The sequence below is a fragment of the Durio zibethinus genome, chromosome 12 (genome assembly GCF_047325235.1).
Source record: "Durio zibethinus cultivar Kanyao isolate XHJ-2024 chromosome 12, ASM4732523v1, whole genome shotgun sequence".
Taxonomy (NCBI): domain Eukaryota; kingdom Viridiplantae; phylum Streptophyta; class Magnoliopsida; order Malvales; family Malvaceae; genus Durio; species Durio zibethinus.
The window spans coordinates 16,736,958-16,758,490 of NC_143173.1; the positions used below are offsets into that span (position 1 = coordinate 16,736,958).

The following is a 21,533-nucleotide window of genomic DNA, read 5'->3' on the forward strand; positions in this document are numbered from 1 at the left end:
TTCAATAAATTTGGAACTCAAATCTCAACATCTATCACCTTTTTTCCTATTCTCATATTGCAGAATTCTATATATATATATATATATATATATAAAGTAGCTGTTGGGTACATTTAGTTTAAATGAAAAGTAAAATTTGTTAATTTCTGCACAATCATTGATTGATCTCTAAATATCGTGCATGATTAATTTTGATGTAGATTGATTTCAAAATTTTTAAGATGTATTTTTTGTAGTTAAAAAGTCAGGATTTGAACTCTAATCATGAAAATTATTTTTTTCATATATTTACATATTTTGTTGGTTCTCATGTTTGTTATTGATTCAACAAATTATCACATTTACCCTTTTTTTTTTTTTAAAAGTAAACATTAGATTTTATTAAAGATCAAAGATCTATTACAGCCATGCTATAAAATCACAAGTTCCATGCACTCCCATCTTAGCAAGCTTCTCTAAAAATATGGACGAAAGAAACATTCTTAATCCTAACAAAAAGGTTAAGCAACCCGTTCAGTAGATTATTATACTTCCAGGGACAGTCGTTACTTTGTTGAGCCAAGCAATGAAGATTTTGGAGTCGCTTTCTACTATGAAATCAGGACGCTGGGCTATATTGGCATCAACCACACTAGTAAGAGCTTAAAAAACAAGCAGTAGCCCAGCTAGATTCGAGTCCTTGACGCCAACATTCTTGGAGAATATTAAAATTACTTTCCCTTTCCAGTTGCAAATGACACCTCCAACTCCAGCAGGACGAGGCTTACCAAGAGCTGATCCATTTACCCTAATTAAATCTGTAAAACTTAACCCTAAAGAGAAATTTTTAATGAATTTAATTTATTTTAAGTTCTAAATTATTATTTTTTGTTTATTTACTACATTTATGTTTGTTTGAAACCTGTTTTCTCAATGAAGCCATTTATGGTTATTGAGTAAGGCTAAATTTATTTGAAAATACATTCGTTTTTAAGGAATTTGTGAAGAACGATATTTTTCTTCTTATCAGTTAGCCTTAGACCCGACCTTTGGTTATTTTTAGGCCTTTTTTCTTTAAATTTGGCTTGATATTTTTTTATCAACAATAAAGCTTGGATTTTTTCATGTCCATTTTTTAATTATATAAACTATAAAAATACTATCCTTAAATAATGTCTGTAATATTTATTAATTTGAAGTTTTGATCATTGATATTTTAAATATTTTATTAAAGTAAATTATTTTATTTAAAATAAATTTATTCAAAGTTTTCAAAAATCAAATTTTCATATATTAGCTACTAATATATTTAAAATTAAATAAAGTCAAATTAGAAAATTTTAACCCTTGAAAGACAAGCGGGACAATATTTTTGGATAGAGTATATATATATATATATATATATATATATATATATAACATTATGTTTGTTTTTGTTAATCCAGAAGTTCAACAATATCTGTATTTTTATATAAATATAATATTTATTTAGATAGAAATATAAATATAGATATAATGATAGAGATAGATTAAAAACTATAGATATATATTTAGTAAATTCTTAATTTCCTTTATTTTACAAACCATTAACGTTTTAATTCCTAACTATAAAATAAATTTTACATTTACTTTTTTATTTGATAAAAGAGAACTCTAATTTATCTTTAATTAATTCTTTCACGTCAAAACTTATGATAATCTTTTAAAGAGATCAGTTCTAATGTGTTAGGCAGTTGACTTCATCTACAACTCTAATGAGCTACTAATAATCCAATATATAAGTATTCATTCAGTCACCTTTTTTGTATCAGTTCGTTGAGGCTTAGTATTAACATTTTCTCTTGCTCTTGGTTGTAATTTTTATATTTTTGCGAGGATGGATTTCAATGGCATAATGTTTTGCATGGTGCTTCTGTCATGGTTGTCGCTCTCATTGGCAGAAAATGTGGAAGTTGTAATTCAAGGAGCAACTTCAATTGCCAAAACAGATGATCATTTCATTTGTGTTACTTTGGATTGGTGGCCTCCTGAGAAATGTGATTACGGCCAGTGTCCTTGGGGAAAGGCTGGACTTTTCAACCTGGTAATTTATTCTCTTTAACTTGAGTGCATATTTGTTTAAGTTGTAAAGAGTTATTGAGCTTTATCTAGTATATATATATATATTTGATCTGGTTCAAGTAACGAGTTTAAGAGAAATTATTTTTCTAAAATTCTGGCTAATTCGAACTCAGGCAATATAGTGATGTTTACTTAAAATCTAACATGTTTATTGTTTTTTTTCTGACATTTTCATGTGTAGGATTTGAACAACAAGATTCTAGAAAAAGCTGTAAAGGGTGAGTGTTGAAGCTATTCTAATGAATGTGCCTTGGAGTTTTGTGTACTACTTAGTTTTTTAAATTTGATGAGAAGAGTTTCAGACTAACGGTGGAAAACTATTTTCAGCATTCAATCCTTTGAGAATTAGAGTTGGAGGATCATTGCAAGATCAACTTGTGTATAATGTTAGAAATAATGTCAAGAAGTGCCATCATTTTAAGAAAAAAGAAGAGGAATTTTTATTTGGATTTTCCATAGGATGCCTTGACATGAAGAGATGGGACGAGCTCAATGAGTTTTTCAACCGATCTGGGTATTACATTTACTCTATTTAATTTTAACTTTTTTATTTTTAATACTTGAGGTTGTTAGAATTTGATCACTAAAACTATATATGATCTCTATTATTCTCATTTTTTGCAGAGCAAGTGTTACTTTCAGCTTGAATGCTCTTATTGGAAGACAAAAGTCTAAAACTGAGAAGGATCTTTGGGTTGGTGATTGGTTTTCAAAGAATTCTCAGGATCTCATGAAGTATACTATTTCCAAAGGATACAAAATTGATTCATACGAACTCGGTAATTAACATTACCATCTCAAGCTAATTTATATAAAATTGGCCTTTTTTTTAGTACTTTCTCAAGCTAATTTATATAAGATTCATTTTTTTTAATATTTGAAGTTGTCAAGATTGATTTAACAAAGAATGTGTCTATTGGCATATAAGATTGACTTTGATATACCATTTTTGGTCCACATGATCATGAATACAATTTTTTTTAGGAAATGAACTATGCGGGTCTGGGGTAGCTGCAAGGGTTGAGGCTGCACAGTATGCTAAAGATGTTATAGCACTCAAGAATCTCGTCAAAGAGTTGTATCCTGATCCCACTACTCAACCAAAGGTTTTAGGCCCTGGTGGGTTTTATGATGAGAAATGGTTCAATATCTTCCTGGAAGCCACAGGACCTGATGTTCTTGATGGAGTCACACACCATATCTACAATCTTGGACCAGGTTATATATATTCATTTGAATCAATTCAATGTTTCGTAAAAAGCTGGTATATGCATATGGACCTGGCATTTTTAGACACACGATGAAACAACACAAAAACAAATACACGAATTATCAGTTACGTATGGCTCATGTTTAATTCAATGATTGATGCAGGTGACAGTCCAGACCTCATCAAGCATGTTCAGGATCCATTTTACCTGAGTCGAATTGCTCAGACATTTAAAGATGTTTCAAAGGCGGTTGACAATTATGCACCATGGTCAGGAGCATGGGTTGGGGAATCAGGTGGAGCTTATAATAGTGGGGGCAAATATGTGTCTCGTACCTTCGCGGATGGCTTTTGGTAGGGGTTTTGTTCATTTTCCTTACCATCAGCCACTTATTTCTGTGTATGGCAGATTAAACATTAGTGATTAACTTTTGAATCTGATAGGTATTTGGATCAGTTGGGGATGACTTCAACCTACAACCACAAGGTTTACTGCAGACAAGCTTTGATTGGTGGAAATTATGCTCTCCTTAATACTACAACATTTATCCCCAATCCAGACTATTATGGGCAAGTATCTGCATTTAACAGATTTGAAATTTGAATTCAACACTTATAATCTCTTTTCCTAACCCTATATTTTGACTTGCTTTGCATATCTTATATATTGTCGCTTTTGTACATGTGATATTGGCACGAAGGTAGTTATCTTGTTCCACAAATTTTTTCGAATTTGAGACCTTAAAATTATTGTTTTAAACCCTAACATGGTGTTTCCATATATTATTGTATAGCTATAAATTTCAATTTTCAGTAAGTTTTCATTAGCATTTCATTTACTTTCTTTTAATTTATTAAAATATTTCTGGCAGTGCACTTTTGTGGAACCAACTTATGGGAAGCAAAGTACTCTCAGCTACTCACAAGGGTTCTCCATATTTGCGTGTATATTCTCATTGTGCAAAGAAAAAGGTAATTGAATTTGATTAAATTTTGTTCATATCCAAGCTTTCCTTCAATTTTCTACTAAATTTATCATTCTTTTTTTTTTTTTTTTTTGGATCGGCAGCCGGGGATTTCTCTAATTTTGATCAACCTGTCGACCAAAACTTCCTTCGAAGTCAAGCTTTCACATGATGTAAATTTCCATGTGAGGCCTAATTTCAAATTCGAAGGAAAGAAGGAAAGAGAAGAGTACCATTTGACTCCAAAAGATGGAAATATACAAAGTGATATTATGTTGTTGAATGGAACTCCATTGAAACTCTCGGATTCATTCGACATTCCTAAGCTGAATCCAAAGCTTGTCGACGCTGCTACTCCCATCATTGTTGCACCTCATTCAATCGTCTATGTAACTGTCAGAGACTTCAATGCTCCGGCTTGTGCTTAGAACATAATATATTTTCCTTCTTTAGGAATAAGAATTGTAGACCTTGGTTAAGCTAGGTTTCTTATTGTAGATCTTGGTTAAGCTAGGTTCTTGATGTTCAATTTTTATTGATAACTTGTAGTTACATAATAAAGGAATAAAAAAGTCATTGACCCAATTTCCTTTTGTTGTTTTTTTTTTTTTGTTTTATATATATATACAAATGAAGTTATAGTATGGGGATAGAAAAATGAGTTGCAGGTATTAAAATTTGAAATTCAAATTTATTTGATACAAATTTTTAAAATAAATCAATTAAGTTAAATTTTGAATTTGATTTTTATTATTATTTCAATTTGGAGTGAGGGGTTGAGAGATTTGAATCCATGCAATTTGTGAAAACATACATGCACTTATCATTGACTAATAGAGTAAGTGAATTTCTCACCTATAGAGAAAGTGAATTCCTCATCTATAGGTATAATAAAGAAAGAAAATTATCAAAATACAATGTTATTTGTTCCACCCTCTAAGTGATGTCAAAAGCCAACTACTATTGCAAAAGTTTCTCCAATAGATAGAATTTTAAAACTTTAATATCATTTTAAAGCATAAGAAAGAGTTTAGATTAACACTGTAAATTTGATGATTTATTTATTTATATCATATAAAATATTAAAATTTATGTATTCATATAGTATTTTACACGAAAATTATGTGTTATAATTCGTGTCGATATAAAAATATAAAATATTTTTTTATTTTATTAAACTTATATATAATAATTATAAAATTTTTAAACCATATCACCTTATATTTTATTTTCATATCGTATTTTAAGTTATCAGATTTTTATTAACACAAAGCATGAGGTTTTCTTTGGAAGTGATAATATTATCGAATAATAAACAAAATTATAAGATCAAATAACATTTAAATAATAACCCTAATCGTCTTATACATAATTAAACTACATCAAAATTACGTGATAATTACCCCAAAACTGAATCTATGAAATTAAAACTCGTAATAGTTTGGGTTTTTTTTTTTCATAGTTAATAGGTAGTATAAGTTAACACTCAAACCATCAATTATTAGTGTCAACACAATTATTTTAAGAAACATGTTTAAACGGGTAACTTTTAACAAATCATTAAAGTAATATTTATGAAAATAATTTTGCAATTAATACATCCACTTTTTAATTTGATAAAAATAGTGTATTAAATGAACAATTTAAATATTTAAATTGGAAAATATTCAAAAAGCCCCTATGTTTTTTTAATTTCGTAAATAAACTCTAATCTTTCTACTATATCAAATTAAACTCTTACAGCATTATTTTTATTTAAGTAATTTTTTTTTGTATAAAAGAGATAGTAACTTTAGATTAAAAAAATTTATTTGTAAATATTAAAATTCGAATTTTAAACATGTTGTATGTCACTTTTTAAAAGTGATTTTATGAATAAATTGAATTAAATTTCAAATTTTGTTTAAATAAGCTTTTATTTTATAAGAAAATCACCAAAATTTGTTAGACAATAGGCGTTTAATTAAACAAAAATAGTACTTTAAGAATTTAATTAGAAAAAAATAATATTTTAAGAATTTGATTAAATAAAAAAATTTAAAACATAATTGGGTACAATAATGAGATGAGGGCTTATTTAAAAGTGTAAAAAACTACAAGGGTTTTTTAACATTTCATAAAAAATAGTTTGAAAACAGGTTCGGGCGGCTTAGCCTTGGAAACCCGTTAAGTCTGCATGTCTGAACCTCAATTGTAATTTACTATTTTACCCTTATCTTGCTTTTCCCACTTTCCCCCCATATTCGAGAGAGAGAGAGATTTTTAGCTCAGTCTTCGCAATGGAAAATTTCACGATTCTCGACACAGAAACCAGCGTCGTTTCAGGTACTTCGATTCCTTTAACGCCTCTTTATTTCTTGATTTCACCCTGAATTTTGTTGGATTTTTAATAAAATTTTATCCAATTTTTACAAGCATTATTCCTTTCTCCCCGAAAGGTAATTTCACCGATTCTTTCGAATCCTTTTCTTGTTATTTCGATAAATTTTATAATTTTAAATATTGGAAGATTCAGATTAGGAATAACATTTTTGCGCGGATTAGATTGGGGAATAAACCCTAATCATAGAATGTAATTTTTTGTGCATAATAGTTAATCAAAAAACTGGTTTAGGGTTTATAAAACTGATTACTGATTAGGGTTTTTTTTTCTGTAAATTACATTTTAGCATTAGGTTTTGTTAATTGTTAGTGAGATTAGAATTTCTCTCTTTTTTCGTTTTTTTATAATGTGAGATTAGAATATTTTAATTAGTTTATTTGGAAGCTTGAGAAATGCTGGAAAGTTGAAATTTTTATTTGCTCTGAGTTGGTATAGAGGTTAAGAATTTTTTTTTCTTGTGGTTTGAAAGCAAATGAATGATTAGGGTTTTTTAACAGGCTTATGTTTGTTGAATGACTTGAAAAAATCTGTTTGGGATTTCAGGTAATGAGCTGAAAGGCAAGGATGTGGAAAATAATGCACCAAGGAAAGGGCTTAGTGACATAACCAACTTGCGGCAGCAACCCATAGTGTTGACACAAGGTGCAAAGCTGCTTCTACAACCTGCTTCACTCAGGAGCAAAGATTACATCGACAAGCTCCAACACGTATAATTTAAACTGCAATTAACGCAATTTTCTTTCCTTTGGTTTTCTCCCTTGGATTTTTTTTTGTGTTCATTTAGCTTACTAAGGGGTTTTATTTGAATCTGTCTTCCAGGAAAACATGACACTGATGAAAGTTCTTGCAGACCAAAAGTATCCTATATGATTGATTTTATTTGGTTTCTTTCACTTCCCCCTCTAACCTTTGTATGCTGTTATTTGTGCCTGGCATGACTTTCTTCTTTATGAGTTTTTCTTAATTTGGTTGGACAGTAAAGTCGTTGAATTGAGTGGAATTGAGTTACAGAAACTGAGAATCAATTTGGAGAAGTTTCAGCAACAGAATTTGCTACTTGCCCAGGCAAACAGCCAGATGTTAGCAGTACGTTAGTAGTTTTAATTATTGTCTGTTTCTCTGTTTTGTAAATCTAGGAGGCATATTTTTATGATATTCTGACCCTCTAACGAGGTTGATGTCTTACTTTGGTTTTGCAGGAACTTAATTCAGGCAAAGATAGGGTATATTTTCTGGACATCTATGTTTCTTTAATCTGGTCTTGCACAGTCCTTTTTGTTCTATTGTATATTTTTGGAACTTCACCATTGAGTTGTTTTCCTTTTCAGCTAAAAGCCCTTAAACATGAGCTGGGATGTAAAAATGCTGTGCTTAAAGCAATAAAATCAGAGGTATCTTTTGTAATAGTCTGCTCAACTGAGTGCATGTTAGTCAGGTTATTATTAGATTCTGTTTTTGATTACTAAATTCTGTGCTTGTTGTCAGAAGAAAGCCAAAATTGTGGCTTGCCCAACATCTGGAAATGAGTTATTAAATAGAATTACTTCCAGCATCTGGATTGGTTTTTCTTATCAAAATCCCATGTTATTTACAAATTCTTTCCATGGTTTGAAGGTAGGAACAAACAAGTGTGGCAAGGCAGGTGAATCCCTTAAAAAAGAAGATAAAGAGGATAGACCTTGTAATACGAACAGGTGTGACAAGGCAAGTGAATCTCTTAAAGAAGAAGATGGAGAGAATAAACCTTGCAATACGAACAGGAGGTGGCAATCAAAAAGCCTATGTAACTTGCTTGACAGGAACTTCATTTGAAAATAATTGATGTTTTTCATTAAACCATCTTCACTTATTATTTGCATGCTGCTTCAGGCCTTTCTAATATTAAACCAGTCCAAGCGGAGGAGGGGGTCAATAACAAAAGGTTTCTGTACAATTTTTATTGCTTTGTGCAAATTATTTTTTCAATAACAGTGCAATCTTTAGGTTTTTACTGAAAACTTCACAAGGATGGAAATTTATGATTTCTTTTATGTTTTCCTATCAGGGTATGTTTAAGAAGGCAATCTGCTAGGTTGAAAGCCCAAGAACCAGATATGACTAAAGATGTGTTTGAGGCAGATAATACAAAATTTCTAGTTTCTTCTTCCTGTGATGATAAGGTGCATGAGAGTGGCCCAATAACTTCTGGTTCATCAGTCAAAAGAGAGCATGATGAAGGATGTATCACCACTAGAAATGAATCTCAAGAAATTAGGAGAGTATCTGTGGGAAGGCCTTTGCGCCGTGCAGCTGAGAAGGTCCAATCCTACAAGGAAATGAAGCTTAATGCGAAGATGCGTAGAGAAGAGTGAGTTCATTTTCTTTGCTTCTACCCTGCATTTTGCTAAGGGTGTATTTCAAGTAGGCTGAGATGCACCTAATTTACGTGTACCACAATGCTGTTGTTTCTGTATAATATTCGTAAAAAACTGTCCTTTTTCTGTTTGGCCTACATGCTTCTAATTTGCTTTACATTTCTAAGCGAATGCATCATCCATGGATGACAATCGGAATTGCCTGAAATTGACTTCCAAGTTGTTAACTGGGTTGTAGTTGAATATTTGTACAAGTTTTGATATACATTTGCAGGTTGATGTGTTATCCTTTTTTTCTTTTAAACAAGCTTTTGTGATTGCAAGATTATAAAAAGATTGTGTGGGACTGGATTTCTTGAAAGAGAATTTGCCTAAAAAATTTCAATGACTTGGATCAATTCTCAGTCTTAGAATTCTGTTTCATGGGTTGAGACCTCCTTAATTTTTGTCAATTACTTTCCAATATAACTGATCGAGCTGAGTCCCCAATGTTAGTGTCGATTAATAAAAATTTGACACTCAATGGAGCTCGAGCTTCATTTATTTGTGCTCTAGCTCAGCTTGAAAAACAGTCGAGGTACGCATATTATTGATTGATATAAGTTTGAATATCTGAGTTCAAATTAAAAATTAAAATATAATATTTATTTATATATAATATTAAAGAATACTAAAAATTCAAAACTTAGTCATTTAAATCGAGCAATAATAACGGATTTAATTCAATTTTATAAAACATATATTTAATTTTGACTCAATTTTTATTAAAATACTATTTTTATTCAATTTGCACATATATATAATTATAATCAAATTGATTTGATTTGAAATTAATTTAATAGTTTTATTTTAATATAATATTCAAAAAATATTATTATTTTTAATATACATTATATTTTAATTATATATAAATATAATATTTTTATTAAATTAATATCTTAAATTAAAATATTAAATAATAATTTTATTAATATAATATATTATTAAATAAATAATAAAAATATGATTAGCTCAAACTTAGCTCGGATGGACAACGTGCGAGTGAAATTTGAGTATTTTTAAGTCAAATCCGAGAAATGTTTTTACCCTTTAAAACCTTGCTGGCATTCCAAGTTAGACTTGGTCGATGTCTGGGCTATGACAGGCTGGCCCCTTTGCAGCTGTTTCGCAAGTTTGTGTAGGCTTAACAAAATAGGCCGGTATTTATGTTCAGTTGTCTGGCTATTGGCTACATTTTTTTAGGCTCAGCTCGACCCAAATTAAACCCAAATTCCGGTATTACCTCAAAAAAAAAAATTTTAAATACAGAACACATAATTATATTCAGACAATTGCATTTTAACTACAAAATTGATGACATGTGAAGTTTGATTTTGTTCCACGCAAGATATTCATGTCATCTATGATTCACATGTACCAAAACGTACAAATCATATATAAACCAATCACATGCAAGGTTGATTCGGTGCATGATTTAAGTTTTATTTAATTATATTTTTGCTCCTGTTTTGTACTTTATTAAAGTTTCATTTGAAAATCCGATTGAAAAAAATTCAATCATATAATTTTTTTTTTTTAATACAATGGAGTTTTTTAATCAGATTTTCAAATGGATCCTAAGTTTAAAACCAGATTCACATTAAAATTATGTTTATATATGACATGAAATGACCATTGACAAATTGGGTATTCTATCCGACAATTAAGTATGGTATTTGAACCGTGATAAGATCTTGTTCATGGGGTTCATCTTTAATTTTTTGTTTGTATTCTCCAGTATCTACCTATATACCAATATCTTTTTCTCTTTCTTTTTCCTTGGGTCCTGCATTTATCCAATCGTTTTCATTGCCAAACAAAAGACAAAAAAAACAGGAAAAAAAAAAAAAAAAGAAGAAAAACTTTCTTGTGGGTCCATTATCCCATCAAACTCTTAACATGCACAGAGGAAAAGGGGAGGAGAAAGAGAATTCCATCACTTTCATTGCTTTCCAACTCCAAAACCGCGTCGTTGCACAATTAGAAATAATCTATGATTGTAAATTATATAATAAAAAAATCATAACCCACCTAGAGATGCCAATTATTTTAAATTTAAATTAATGTGGATTCAAATGTAATAAATTCGAAATATCTCAAAATTAAATTTGGGTTCAATCAATCTCGAGTTAATTATAATTCATTTATTTTTAAATTAAATTATGAGTTTTTATGAATTTTGAATCAGATTAATTTCAAATTTAAATTATTACAATTTTAAATTATTTCATGTTGAGATCACTTCAAGCTTGGGATATTTTGAGATTAGATCACTTCCGAATTTTCTTGAGTTTGATGTTTTCAGATTGGAGCATTTGATTTTTTTTTTTTTTAAATCAAATTGAATCGAGTCTTGAAGTCATCAGGACAATTTCTAGATAGATTTTCAGGTTCGATCAAATTTTACCATCTCTAATCTCACCCTATAAATTTCAATGCTTAAATTTAATTCTTCACCTTTGAAAATTTCACCCCAAAACTTCTAATTTGACTTTAATTAGTTTTTGTTTTTATTGAGAAGAAAATTCATTAAAAGAAAGTTATTGAACTAGAAGTAGCTTAATTCATCATAGCATGAATTTTTTTTCTCACATTTTTATAATAACTATATTAATTTCTTCACTTATAATTGGTTGTTTTATGTTTAAAATACTTTACTTAATGCATTAATCTTAAACAATTTGCTTATTGTATAGATTATTTTACTAGCTAGAAAAAATTATACTTCTTACTTAGATTTTGCTTGAATCCTTAAAAAACAAATGTACCCGACAAAACCTAAAAATTTTTATCTTTAAAAAAATTAGAGTAGATTGTTTCAACATTTCAATTTCATTAACTAACTTGAGACTTTAGTTGAAGACTGAGGACAATGGGTCATAGTAGAAGAAAAGCTCTGTGAAAAGCCATTTAAGTGGAAAAGGAAAGGTATAGAATCTAAGACCATGTATTTTTTAGAAATTAAACCAAATCAATCAACCTAAAATTTTGTAATTACAGTGTTAGCTGCCTTAACACTGTTTTTACATTGAAATTAATTCAATCAAGATGAAAACAATGTTTTATATATATATATATATATATATATATATATATATAGTGATTAAGACAAATAGGTTTGTCCATAGTGAAATACAACATTATTGATTTTTTTTTTGTATTTGAAATTGTTAGAAATTATCGGATCATTAAAATTATAAATTTAATATTTTATCAACAAATCACACATTTATTGACTGAATTTAAGATTTAAGAGATGGTAATAATAATCAAAATTTAACTCTTTAAAAGAGAACTTGACTTTGAATCCGACAATTTTAATTTCAAATTATCAGAAGGGTAAAAAATTCCAAATTTAGCTATAAAATTAGGATTAAAAGGTTAAAAAAGAATAAAGAGAAACTCTTAATTAACTAAATTAATTCATATAATCATTTTCGAGAAATGATTTAAAGTCCGAATTTTAACTCTTACAATATCTTTAACTATTCCTAAATTAAATCTTCCTGAACAATTCAAGCTTAATCAAACAAATGGTATTCATCTTTAGAAAGGTTAAAAATGAAGATTCAAAGTTTTTTTTTCCTTAAATTTCTTTATGTATGTATAAAAAAAAAAAGAAATTATGTTATTAAATGATACCATATACACATAATTTTACAAAAATCTCATCAACTATAAAAAATTGATAATTATAATTAATTAGATAGAGATTAATATTATACTCATTAAATATGATTAAAAAGTGAAGCTTGACGTGTTTAAAAGTATGATTACATGTCAAAAATTAAATAAATTAATAAATATTGACGTTTTATATAATTTTTCTTCAAAGCCCTCTATATTCTACCATTTTAATCTCTGGTCTTTTCGTTGAAATTGATTGAATACGCAATTGAAAATACAATTTTCCTTGGTTGTAATGTGTCAGATTTTGATTGCACCCGAGAAAAAAAACCTCACAAAAAAATCAAAAGATGAAAGTAAACCCAAAGCTAAATACATGTGCAGATGTGACCGTGGGATGTGTAAATAGGAAAGATTTAATTAGTTAAGTTTTTTAAATAAAGTTTCTAAATTTTTTATTAGAAATGATTTAATAAAAATTAAAATTGAAATATCTATTATATAGATTAAGTAAGTAAATTTTGAAAAAAAAAATTGACATATTTTTTAAATAAATATTTTTAATAAAAAATTTGATAAAATTTTTATCATTGAATAATTATTCATCAAATTTAAATTATAAATTATATTTTAAAATTTTTATATAAATTATTGATATTTTTATTAAATTCTATCAATTCATTAATTTTGATTTTTGATTTGAATTTTTATTAAAATATTTTTAATAAAAAATTTCCTAAATTTTACTGAAAAAAACTTCATATTAATTTTTTTTTTTCAAATTATGTAGAGGAGGTGAAGGACCCACGCGTTAACATGGGTTTAATGTTAGGCCAAAAAAAAGGGGATTGGTCAAAATGGAAGCCTTTGGTTGAAAACTTTTTTTCCCTTTAAAGGGGATATGCTTGTTGTCCAAAAGGGGGGATTCATGTGGAGTTTGAGGACCTACCATTTTATTCCTTTTCTTTACCAAATTTTTGGTGGGAACTTTTGGAAATCATTGAGAGAGAATTAAAAAGATACTAATGTACACGTTATTCTAGACATAATTTCAAGTTGGATGAGAAAGAAAAATAGATATTGAGGGGAGGGGTGTTTTATCTTGGTATTTGACATTAAATTTAATAATTTTAAATATAATATAATAATATGAATTAAAATTTTGATATATTTTTTATATAAATTTAAAATATATATTTTATATTACATACGATAATTTTTATTTTTTTATAGTATTTGACATAAATAAATATGATAAAAATATATGAATTATTATATTTATTTGAAATATAACAAATCTTGACAAATTATTGTGAAGCTTCATTGTCAACATTTTAATTTGGACTATTTTTTTAAAAAAATAAATATTGCTTAAAAACAATAAAAGATTAGTCCAATGAACTGTGTAAAATTTCAAGGTGGGGAATGGTTGTCCCTAAGCATACGCCGCGTGGGCTCAATGTATTTAATCATGATACGCGTGGGCTCACATCACATACGTAGGGTTGATAGTTGATACATACATATTTATTTGTATAGTTATCGTCCTATTGACATAAATAATTTGAATTGAACTAAACTACATGCAATTCCTTTTAAATAAAAAGAAAATAATAATATGATTTATATATAATGATACTTGTGTTGAAATTACATTTTGTAAAACTTAATTCAGGCCATAAAACTTTTAATTTTTAAATACATAATGTAATTTTAACTCTTTGACTTTTTAAAATAAAATAGTCAAATTTACGTGGGTATAAATAGTTTGTTTTTTTTTACCAAATGATTGTGTTTTGAAAACTTATTTTTCAAACTATTGTAGTTTTTAACTTATTTCTCAATGATCATGATTAAATTTTTTATAATCTCAAATACAATAAAAAAAAGTGGTAGAACTCGATAAGGGTCTCAATGCCATAAGTTAACAATGTTATCTCTTTATCTTCTTATACCTCATTAGAAGATATGTAGAAGATCAAAGTTAGATGATGAAGTTGTTTTACATCCATTACTTCAATTTACAATAATATTTTTAATAAATACAAAAAGTATTTCTCATTTCTTCGAATTATATTGTTAATTAAACTTTATACTTTAAAAAATCCTAGAATCTTTGTAGTCAAACATTCTTAAACACCATATCTTTAATAATAAATTTAATAATTTGTATATATTTATTATGTTTATTTTATATTAAATATAAAAATTATTATGTTAAATTCATATTGATACATCTAACACGAAATACATTTTTTAATTTTTGTCAAATTGATATATAATTTTTATTAAAATTTTAAACTATATCATTTTTGTATATTTTTATATTATTTTTGTATCTTATTATTATATCGTGTTTAAAATTATAAAATATATTTAATAATGTTCCAAATATATATCTTATATCTATAATTTTATTTAATAATTTATCTAATCTTTTTTCTTTTCACCTTACATTTTATTTTATTTTTCTGAATAATTAGTTCAAAAAAAAAAAAGAGTATTATCCCTTTTGGATGTACAAAACAAAAAAAAAGCCCTCTTGTATAGGGTTGATAGGATAGCTATTTTTTGCAAGTTCGCCTTTGTCAAAAAGCAGGATTACATTCCATTAGGGTATGCTTTATGGTATAGTATCCGCTCTATCAATAGCAACATTTTCCTTTTAAGAGTCAAAAAAGAAAACCTAAGCTAAGGCAAGAAAGTAGTTGTAGATCATATGGCTTTAATCATATTTCAAAGTGTATTTTCATTTGGCTTTAATCATCTATTAAAGTAAGACTTTCTTTGAATTCGAAACTCAATCGATCAATTAATTTATATAATTATTTTTAAAATATAATATTTAATAAATTTACAATTAAAATTTTAACACTTAAAACATATTTTTCTATTCTCAAATTGTGACATTATTTATAAAAAAGAAATAAAATTTCTCTTTTAATCTAACCAAAGAATTCCTAGCAGTAGACTAAACAGGTCACTTTGATTCATATTGATTTAAAAAAAAAAAAAAACACTTCCTCGTATCCACAGTGAATGATCTTTTGTTTTATATGATTTTGGGAATAAGAAGACAATTGTGGCTTTTTAGATTTTTTTTTATACAAAAAAAAAAGTCTCAACTTGAGATTAATGAAAAGGTTGTAAATGTTAGGATAATTTAAACTCTAAATTTATTAAATATTACCTTTTAAAAATAATTATATAAATAAATTAGACTAAGCACCAATTTTACTTTTTTTTTAATTTTTTTTATACATAAATCGATTTAGGATTAATATAAGTTCTAACTCTAAAATTAAAATATTAAGAATTTAGGATAAAAACGGGTCATCAATAAGATATAAACCTAAAACCCTTTTACATAGAGATGAACAATCATATGCCACTGGTTTACATTAGCATTTTGATTTGAGATGGAAATGTTGACCCTTTGATATTTTATCATAGATTTTTTCCATAGCGGTCAGCCCACATTTTTTAAAGGTAAAGTTTGTCAACAATACCAAAAAATATAATTTTATGGTATGTTTGGTTTATAAATAATATTATTCTATTTTGTGCTTAATGTGTGTAAGAATTAAGATAAAATAATTTTATTTATTAATCAAAATTATTTTTCTTCAAAGTTTAAATAATTTAAATTATTGATATAATTTTAAGGATATTAATAAAAAAATAAATTTAATCCCATAAATTAAAAATAATTCTCATTATTTTTGAGAAGATTAAATCATCATATATAAAAAAGATGATTAATTCTCCTTGTTATCTTATCATTATATTTAAATACAAATCAAATATGATATAAGTTTGATTATTATTCTATTTTATCCATTATCTTATAAATTAAACATATACTTAGTTTTTTTTATATAATTAATGAAATCAAAATGAGGGATCCTAATTAAATTAAAGGTAAAATCAAATTTTATCCTGAGAAGAATAAATAATACTTGAATAGTAATTATAATAATTCCCAACATAAGAAAACTATGTTACTAATAGCACATGATATCTTTCATCGATCATGCCAAATGCTAGATGCAAATTCCCTAACATTTGAATGACTTATAACTCAAGAAAATTATATCTAGTGACTGATTGTTGATCATTATCGTAACTGTTCATTATATCTTGTCTTATTCTATTTCGTGAGCCAAATTTTTTGGGCAACAAAGAACATAAAAATTTTACCTTTTCACCTTTACATGTGCACACGAGCCAACTACTGCAGCAAGCATGCATATGGCCAAAAAGTTGCAACTTGAAGGATTTTGGCTCCACCTTTACGGCTGATTTCACATTCCCTTCAATCTAACTGTATAAAAGGTAGTTGCACTAAACATGTTTTGCCTATCTGAGCTTTTGGCTTGATCTGTTTTTTGTCCAATCTCTTGTCCCATGACCATGAATGACAACAAAGAAATAGGGAAAGGCTAATGTAAACAGGAACAGGGTGTTTCGACTCCTATAAAGAAGCTGAAGAAACCACATTTCCTAACTTGTAGATTCAGACCTTGGCAAAGCAATGGAAGACCAATGCAGTCCACTCAGCTGGGGATATTGGTATGGGGAAGAGGTAAGGGACACTTTAAGATCTTTAGGCCTGCTTGCTCTCAATAGGGTCTGGAGTTGTTTTTCTTGGTTTAGTACTGTACTTCAGGGGTTAAAAAAAGTGTTCAGTTTCTGACTTTTTTTTCTGCAATTGACAGGGAATGGAAGAGTTAAAGCATACTCTCTTGTTTACAACCTTGGAGCTAGAGACAACACTGATATCAGCTAAAGAGGAGATCACTAGAAGAGAGTTTGAATTGATTCATCTCAAGGATGTTCTTATCAAGACACTGAAAGAGAGAGATGAAGCTCAAGCTAGATGCCAGAAGATGATGTTGGAGAAATTCATACTTCAGCAACAACTGCAACAGAAAGAGCATGGGCATCAACAACAGCAGCAAGAAACTGCTTCACTTTCTGGGGTTTCTAGTAGCAGTGAAGATGAATCTAAACCTGGTGACTCCAACAACCATAACTCAAGTTCTGATAGCAATAGAAGCAAGATTTCATCCCCGAGTTTAGACTCAATTCTCCCTGTTGTGCATCTGCCATTACAACCAAAATCACCACTTCCACAAGAGGCCTCGAAACTAGCAGCTAACAGGCCACTTCCAGAGAAAGGAAAGCTGCTGCAGGCAGTGAAGGACGCCGGTCCACTCCTGCAGAACCTTCTCTTGGCCGGACCACTTCCTCAATGGCAGCATCCTCCTCCCCAACTTACCTCCATTGACATCCCACCTGTGGCGATATCTTCCTCCACGCAGCATCTCTTAAACCAAGACTCTGTCAACAATCTTAATGGTTGTTCAAGCAAGAAGAGGGGTCCAGAGAACTATGAAGGCTCCGATTTTTCTCCTAACACCAAGAACCAGAAGGTTGTTCTCCATTGAACAATACCAATTGCATCAATTAATTCTCAAATATGCCATCATTTTCATGCTGTTAACATAAAAAAAAAAAAAAAAAGAAGGGTAAACCAGCATGAATTAGATGGCCATTTATGTGCCAATTCAGAATTTTGTACACTAGTTTTTGCCTTAGGAATCCAATATCCTGACTACCCTCCAAATTCCAATGTTGGATGGAGACTTGAAATGTCTTTAATTTATGCAAGACTTTCCTAATTATGTATATGAATGGAATCCGAAAAGAAGTTCCAAATTTTCCAGATAAGTAAGCAACCTTTTATGTAACTTCTGATGTAGCAAAATTTAAGATTATGTGTTTCTATTAAATTAATGTTCCGCATTATGCTCCCGTGCCATTTCCTTTCTCTTTGCTTTTGCTTTTGGTTATATTAAAGTTGGATAATGATGAAAAGTATGACCAGACAAAGCAATCATGGATTTTCAGAGAGGTTTCTTTTTTCATTCCATGAAGCACACCTACCATCCATGGCGAATGTCTGCCATTAAAAGCGCAACTAACCAGATTTCACTATTATGAGTCATGACTAATGCATATGTATGAGGTCCAATAAAGCGATCGGTACCGAATTTAAAGCTTTGCTCTTGGTTTAAGCATATTTAAATCCCAACAACATCCGTAATTCCTTCTTCATCCGTTTTTCTTTTGTAAAAAAAAAAAAAAAATCATTTAGTACTAATTGATCAAAAACTAAGTTTGAAAAATTAGACAAAAACCCTTTAAAAATAATGGTTTGCTTCACATGGAGGGGTCAAGGTCATTGTTTGCTTTAAGACCATTGCAGCAATTCCATCAAAGTATACAGGAACTAAATCCAAGATGTTTATTGATTTTGCTTTCAATGAGAGATTTAACCATAATCATGTTGGGTACATGCTGGTTAGCGCAAGACTCACCGGTGAAAGGTCCCACACGTTTTCCAGGGCCTACCCATGTATCAGACAGTACTCCTGGATTTGCCCAATTTCAACTGGAATATTATTTCATTTTATGGTCCAAAAGGGAATAACAAAATGACTAGTGATTAAAAGCTGTGTGGATCAATTGTCTTCTGTTATCCAGACCAACCGTCTTTTAACAATATTTAGGTTGTGACTTTCGCTTGGAACTAAATAATTTAATAATCACAATATGAAATTTAATTCAGATGATTTTTATAATCACTGTTAAAATATAACTTTTAATAAATTTAAAATTTAAATTTCAGTAATCCTTTTTTATTTCTAAGTTATATCTTTCTTTGTAAAAAAAATTAATAACCGGTGCAGAGACTGCATTAGCTAGGCAATTCACTGCACTCCAATTTCGGTGGCCTGTTCACATATTCATGTGATCATATCAGATTAAAAGTTGCAGTTCTGAGCCTGAAACATTAAACTAATGACCTGAAATGAACATAATCGATTTTTTTTTGAAGAGCATAAATTATTAATTGTAAACTCCAAGTTTTGGAATGTCATGAACCAAATCTGTCAAATAAAGAGCCCAAAAAATGGAGAAACAATTTATGTGCTTGTTGCTTGGGGTTTAGAATGTTTGGCACAGAGCACATTTCAAAGCTTGTTGTCACCGGATGAAAAGGACCTACCTCTAAATTGACTTGGAATGAAAAACGACACTGGGGTTATCCATCAAGCGGCCACATTTTCAGTCCAAGAGAGCTTTCAAAACTACATCCTACACCCAAGTTTAAAAGCCCAAAATAACCTCCTTATCTTATAAATGTGGGTTTGTGAGATTTTCCCTCACTCAAGTGCTTAACGCTCTCGTTTTCTCCTCTTTCACCCATTGAAGAGATATATCTATTTTGGTCCAGACCTAACTCAACCCAGATATCTCTCATGGGATCACCCACATAAAAGAGGAACCCATTTTGGTCCAAACTTATCTCAACCTTAGTATCTCTCATGAAGCTTGTTTCAGAGTGAAAAGTTGGGTTTAAAAGTTGGGAGACCCTTGAACTTGAGTCTTTGTACATGACACAACTTGCAAGAAAAAATACCAAATGACTAAATTTAAAGCGCTTAATTACGGTAATTCATGCAACCGTTTTAAGGGCTGACGTTCAACAAGATTGAGTTCAAATCCTAATATTTACAACCTTTTCCTTATACTTCAATCTATGATCTCCTTTGTAAAAAAAAAATTTACCCAATGACCTGACAAGCTTGATCTCACTAGATCAAGGAGCTTTAACTTTTAACCATAATTGAATTGTCTTGCCCACTAAATCTTTTTGTTATCAAACTCAAATAATTACGAACAGAATTGCTTTCTTCCCGGCGTCTAGCTCTAATTTCTTTTAGCGAACTTCCTATACCTGTAAAAACACAAGCTTTTCAATATGAAAACAGGAAGCTTAACTCCTTTTCACAGTGAATCTCGGCATAGTCTAACAGCAAATGGAGCTAAATCTTCATCTTTCAACATTTTTCAAACCTTGTTTAACTCCAATTTCTATGCATTGTCTCATCACGTATGAGTCTATGGAATGCAATGTATGGCAATTGGATATTAGTGAATGGTGCTATTTGGTATGACTAGATTATTCAAAATATGACACTATACAAGAAAAGAAAAAATGAGAGTGAGTTTAAAATTTTATCAAAAATTATATATGAATTTAAAAAAATAAAAAAAAATATTTTTTATTTTCGTTTTGACAAAAATTATGTTGTAAAATGTCCATATAAAACACAACTAAAATACATGAATCATCAATGTTTTACATAATATAAATACACGAATTATTAAATTTAGATATGAGTCTATCGTTGTTATTATTATTATTATTATTATTATTATTATTATAAAGAAAAAGAGATAAATTATGTTATTGTATGATCAATTACTTTAGTGATTGTAGACTAACCAAAATTGGAGTAGTAATTGGCTTAAGGTAATATATCAGAAGGTAAAAATGTTAAAAAAATCTTGAATAAAAATTTAATAATAATTTAAGTAAGAGTTGGGCTATCTATCTAAGCTCGAAGATTCATCTAAGTTTTAAGAGCATTTAGACAAAAAATTAAAGTTATTTAAATAGGCTTGAACATAATTTTTAGACCCATTTAAATTTTAGATCGGACCTTTGGCAAAAAATTTAAAACCTATGCTTGGTCTGACCCAAAGCCACATATATATAAATTTTATTTTTTATATATATAAATTATATAAATTAATTCACATATATATAAAAATTAAAAATAAAAAATATATATATTTTATTAAACTTAATGTTTATTCTTATCTAATTTTTAATTTTAATTTTTGTATATACGTGAATTGAATATAATCCCATTAAAATTAATTCAATCACATTTTTTTAATTTTTATTATATAAATTAAGTTGAATGGATGGATTTGAG

At 28.7% G+C, this 21,533-nt stretch overlaps 3 protein-coding genes across 3 annotated transcripts; all 3 read left to right on the forward strand.

Annotated features, from left to right (window-relative positions):
• The first annotated feature begins 1,834 nt into the window (after positions 1-1,834).
• On the forward strand, positions 1,835-4,794 carry LOC149515783 (heparanase-like protein 2). Its single transcript, XM_089741658.1, has 9 exons — positions 1,835-2,062; positions 2,282-2,318; positions 2,428-2,614; positions 2,725-2,879; positions 3,085-3,318; positions 3,475-3,664; positions 3,755-3,880; positions 4,183-4,282; positions 4,380-4,794. Exons 1-9 carry the CDS (start codon positions 1,856-1,858, stop codon positions 4,701-4,703), a joined length of 1,560 nt encoding a protein of 519 aa, XP_089597784.1. The 5' UTR covers positions 1,835-1,855; the 3' UTR covers positions 4,704-4,794.
• A 1,679-nt stretch (positions 4,795-6,473) lies between these two features.
• On the forward strand, positions 6,474-9,298 carry LOC111309869 (uncharacterized). Its single transcript, XM_089740900.1, has 9 exons — positions 6,474-6,600; positions 7,202-7,365; positions 7,478-7,515; positions 7,636-7,744; positions 7,858-7,881; positions 7,987-8,049; positions 8,273-8,441; positions 8,528-8,579; positions 8,703-9,298. Exons 1-9 carry the CDS (start codon positions 6,555-6,557, stop codon positions 9,007-9,009), a joined length of 972 nt encoding a protein of 323 aa, XP_089597026.1. The 5' UTR covers positions 6,474-6,554; the 3' UTR covers positions 9,010-9,298.
• Positions 9,299-17,082: 7,784 nt separating this feature from the next.
• On the forward strand, positions 17,083-18,273 carry LOC111297055 (uncharacterized). Its single transcript, XM_022891646.2, has 2 exons — positions 17,083-17,263; positions 17,397-18,273. The coding sequence occupies exons 1-2, from the start codon at positions 17,213-17,215 to the stop codon at positions 18,126-18,128; spliced, it is 783 nt and encodes a 260-aa protein (XP_022747381.2). The 5' UTR covers positions 17,083-17,212; the 3' UTR covers positions 18,129-18,273.
• The last annotated feature ends 3,260 nt before the right edge of the window (positions 18,274-21,533 follow it).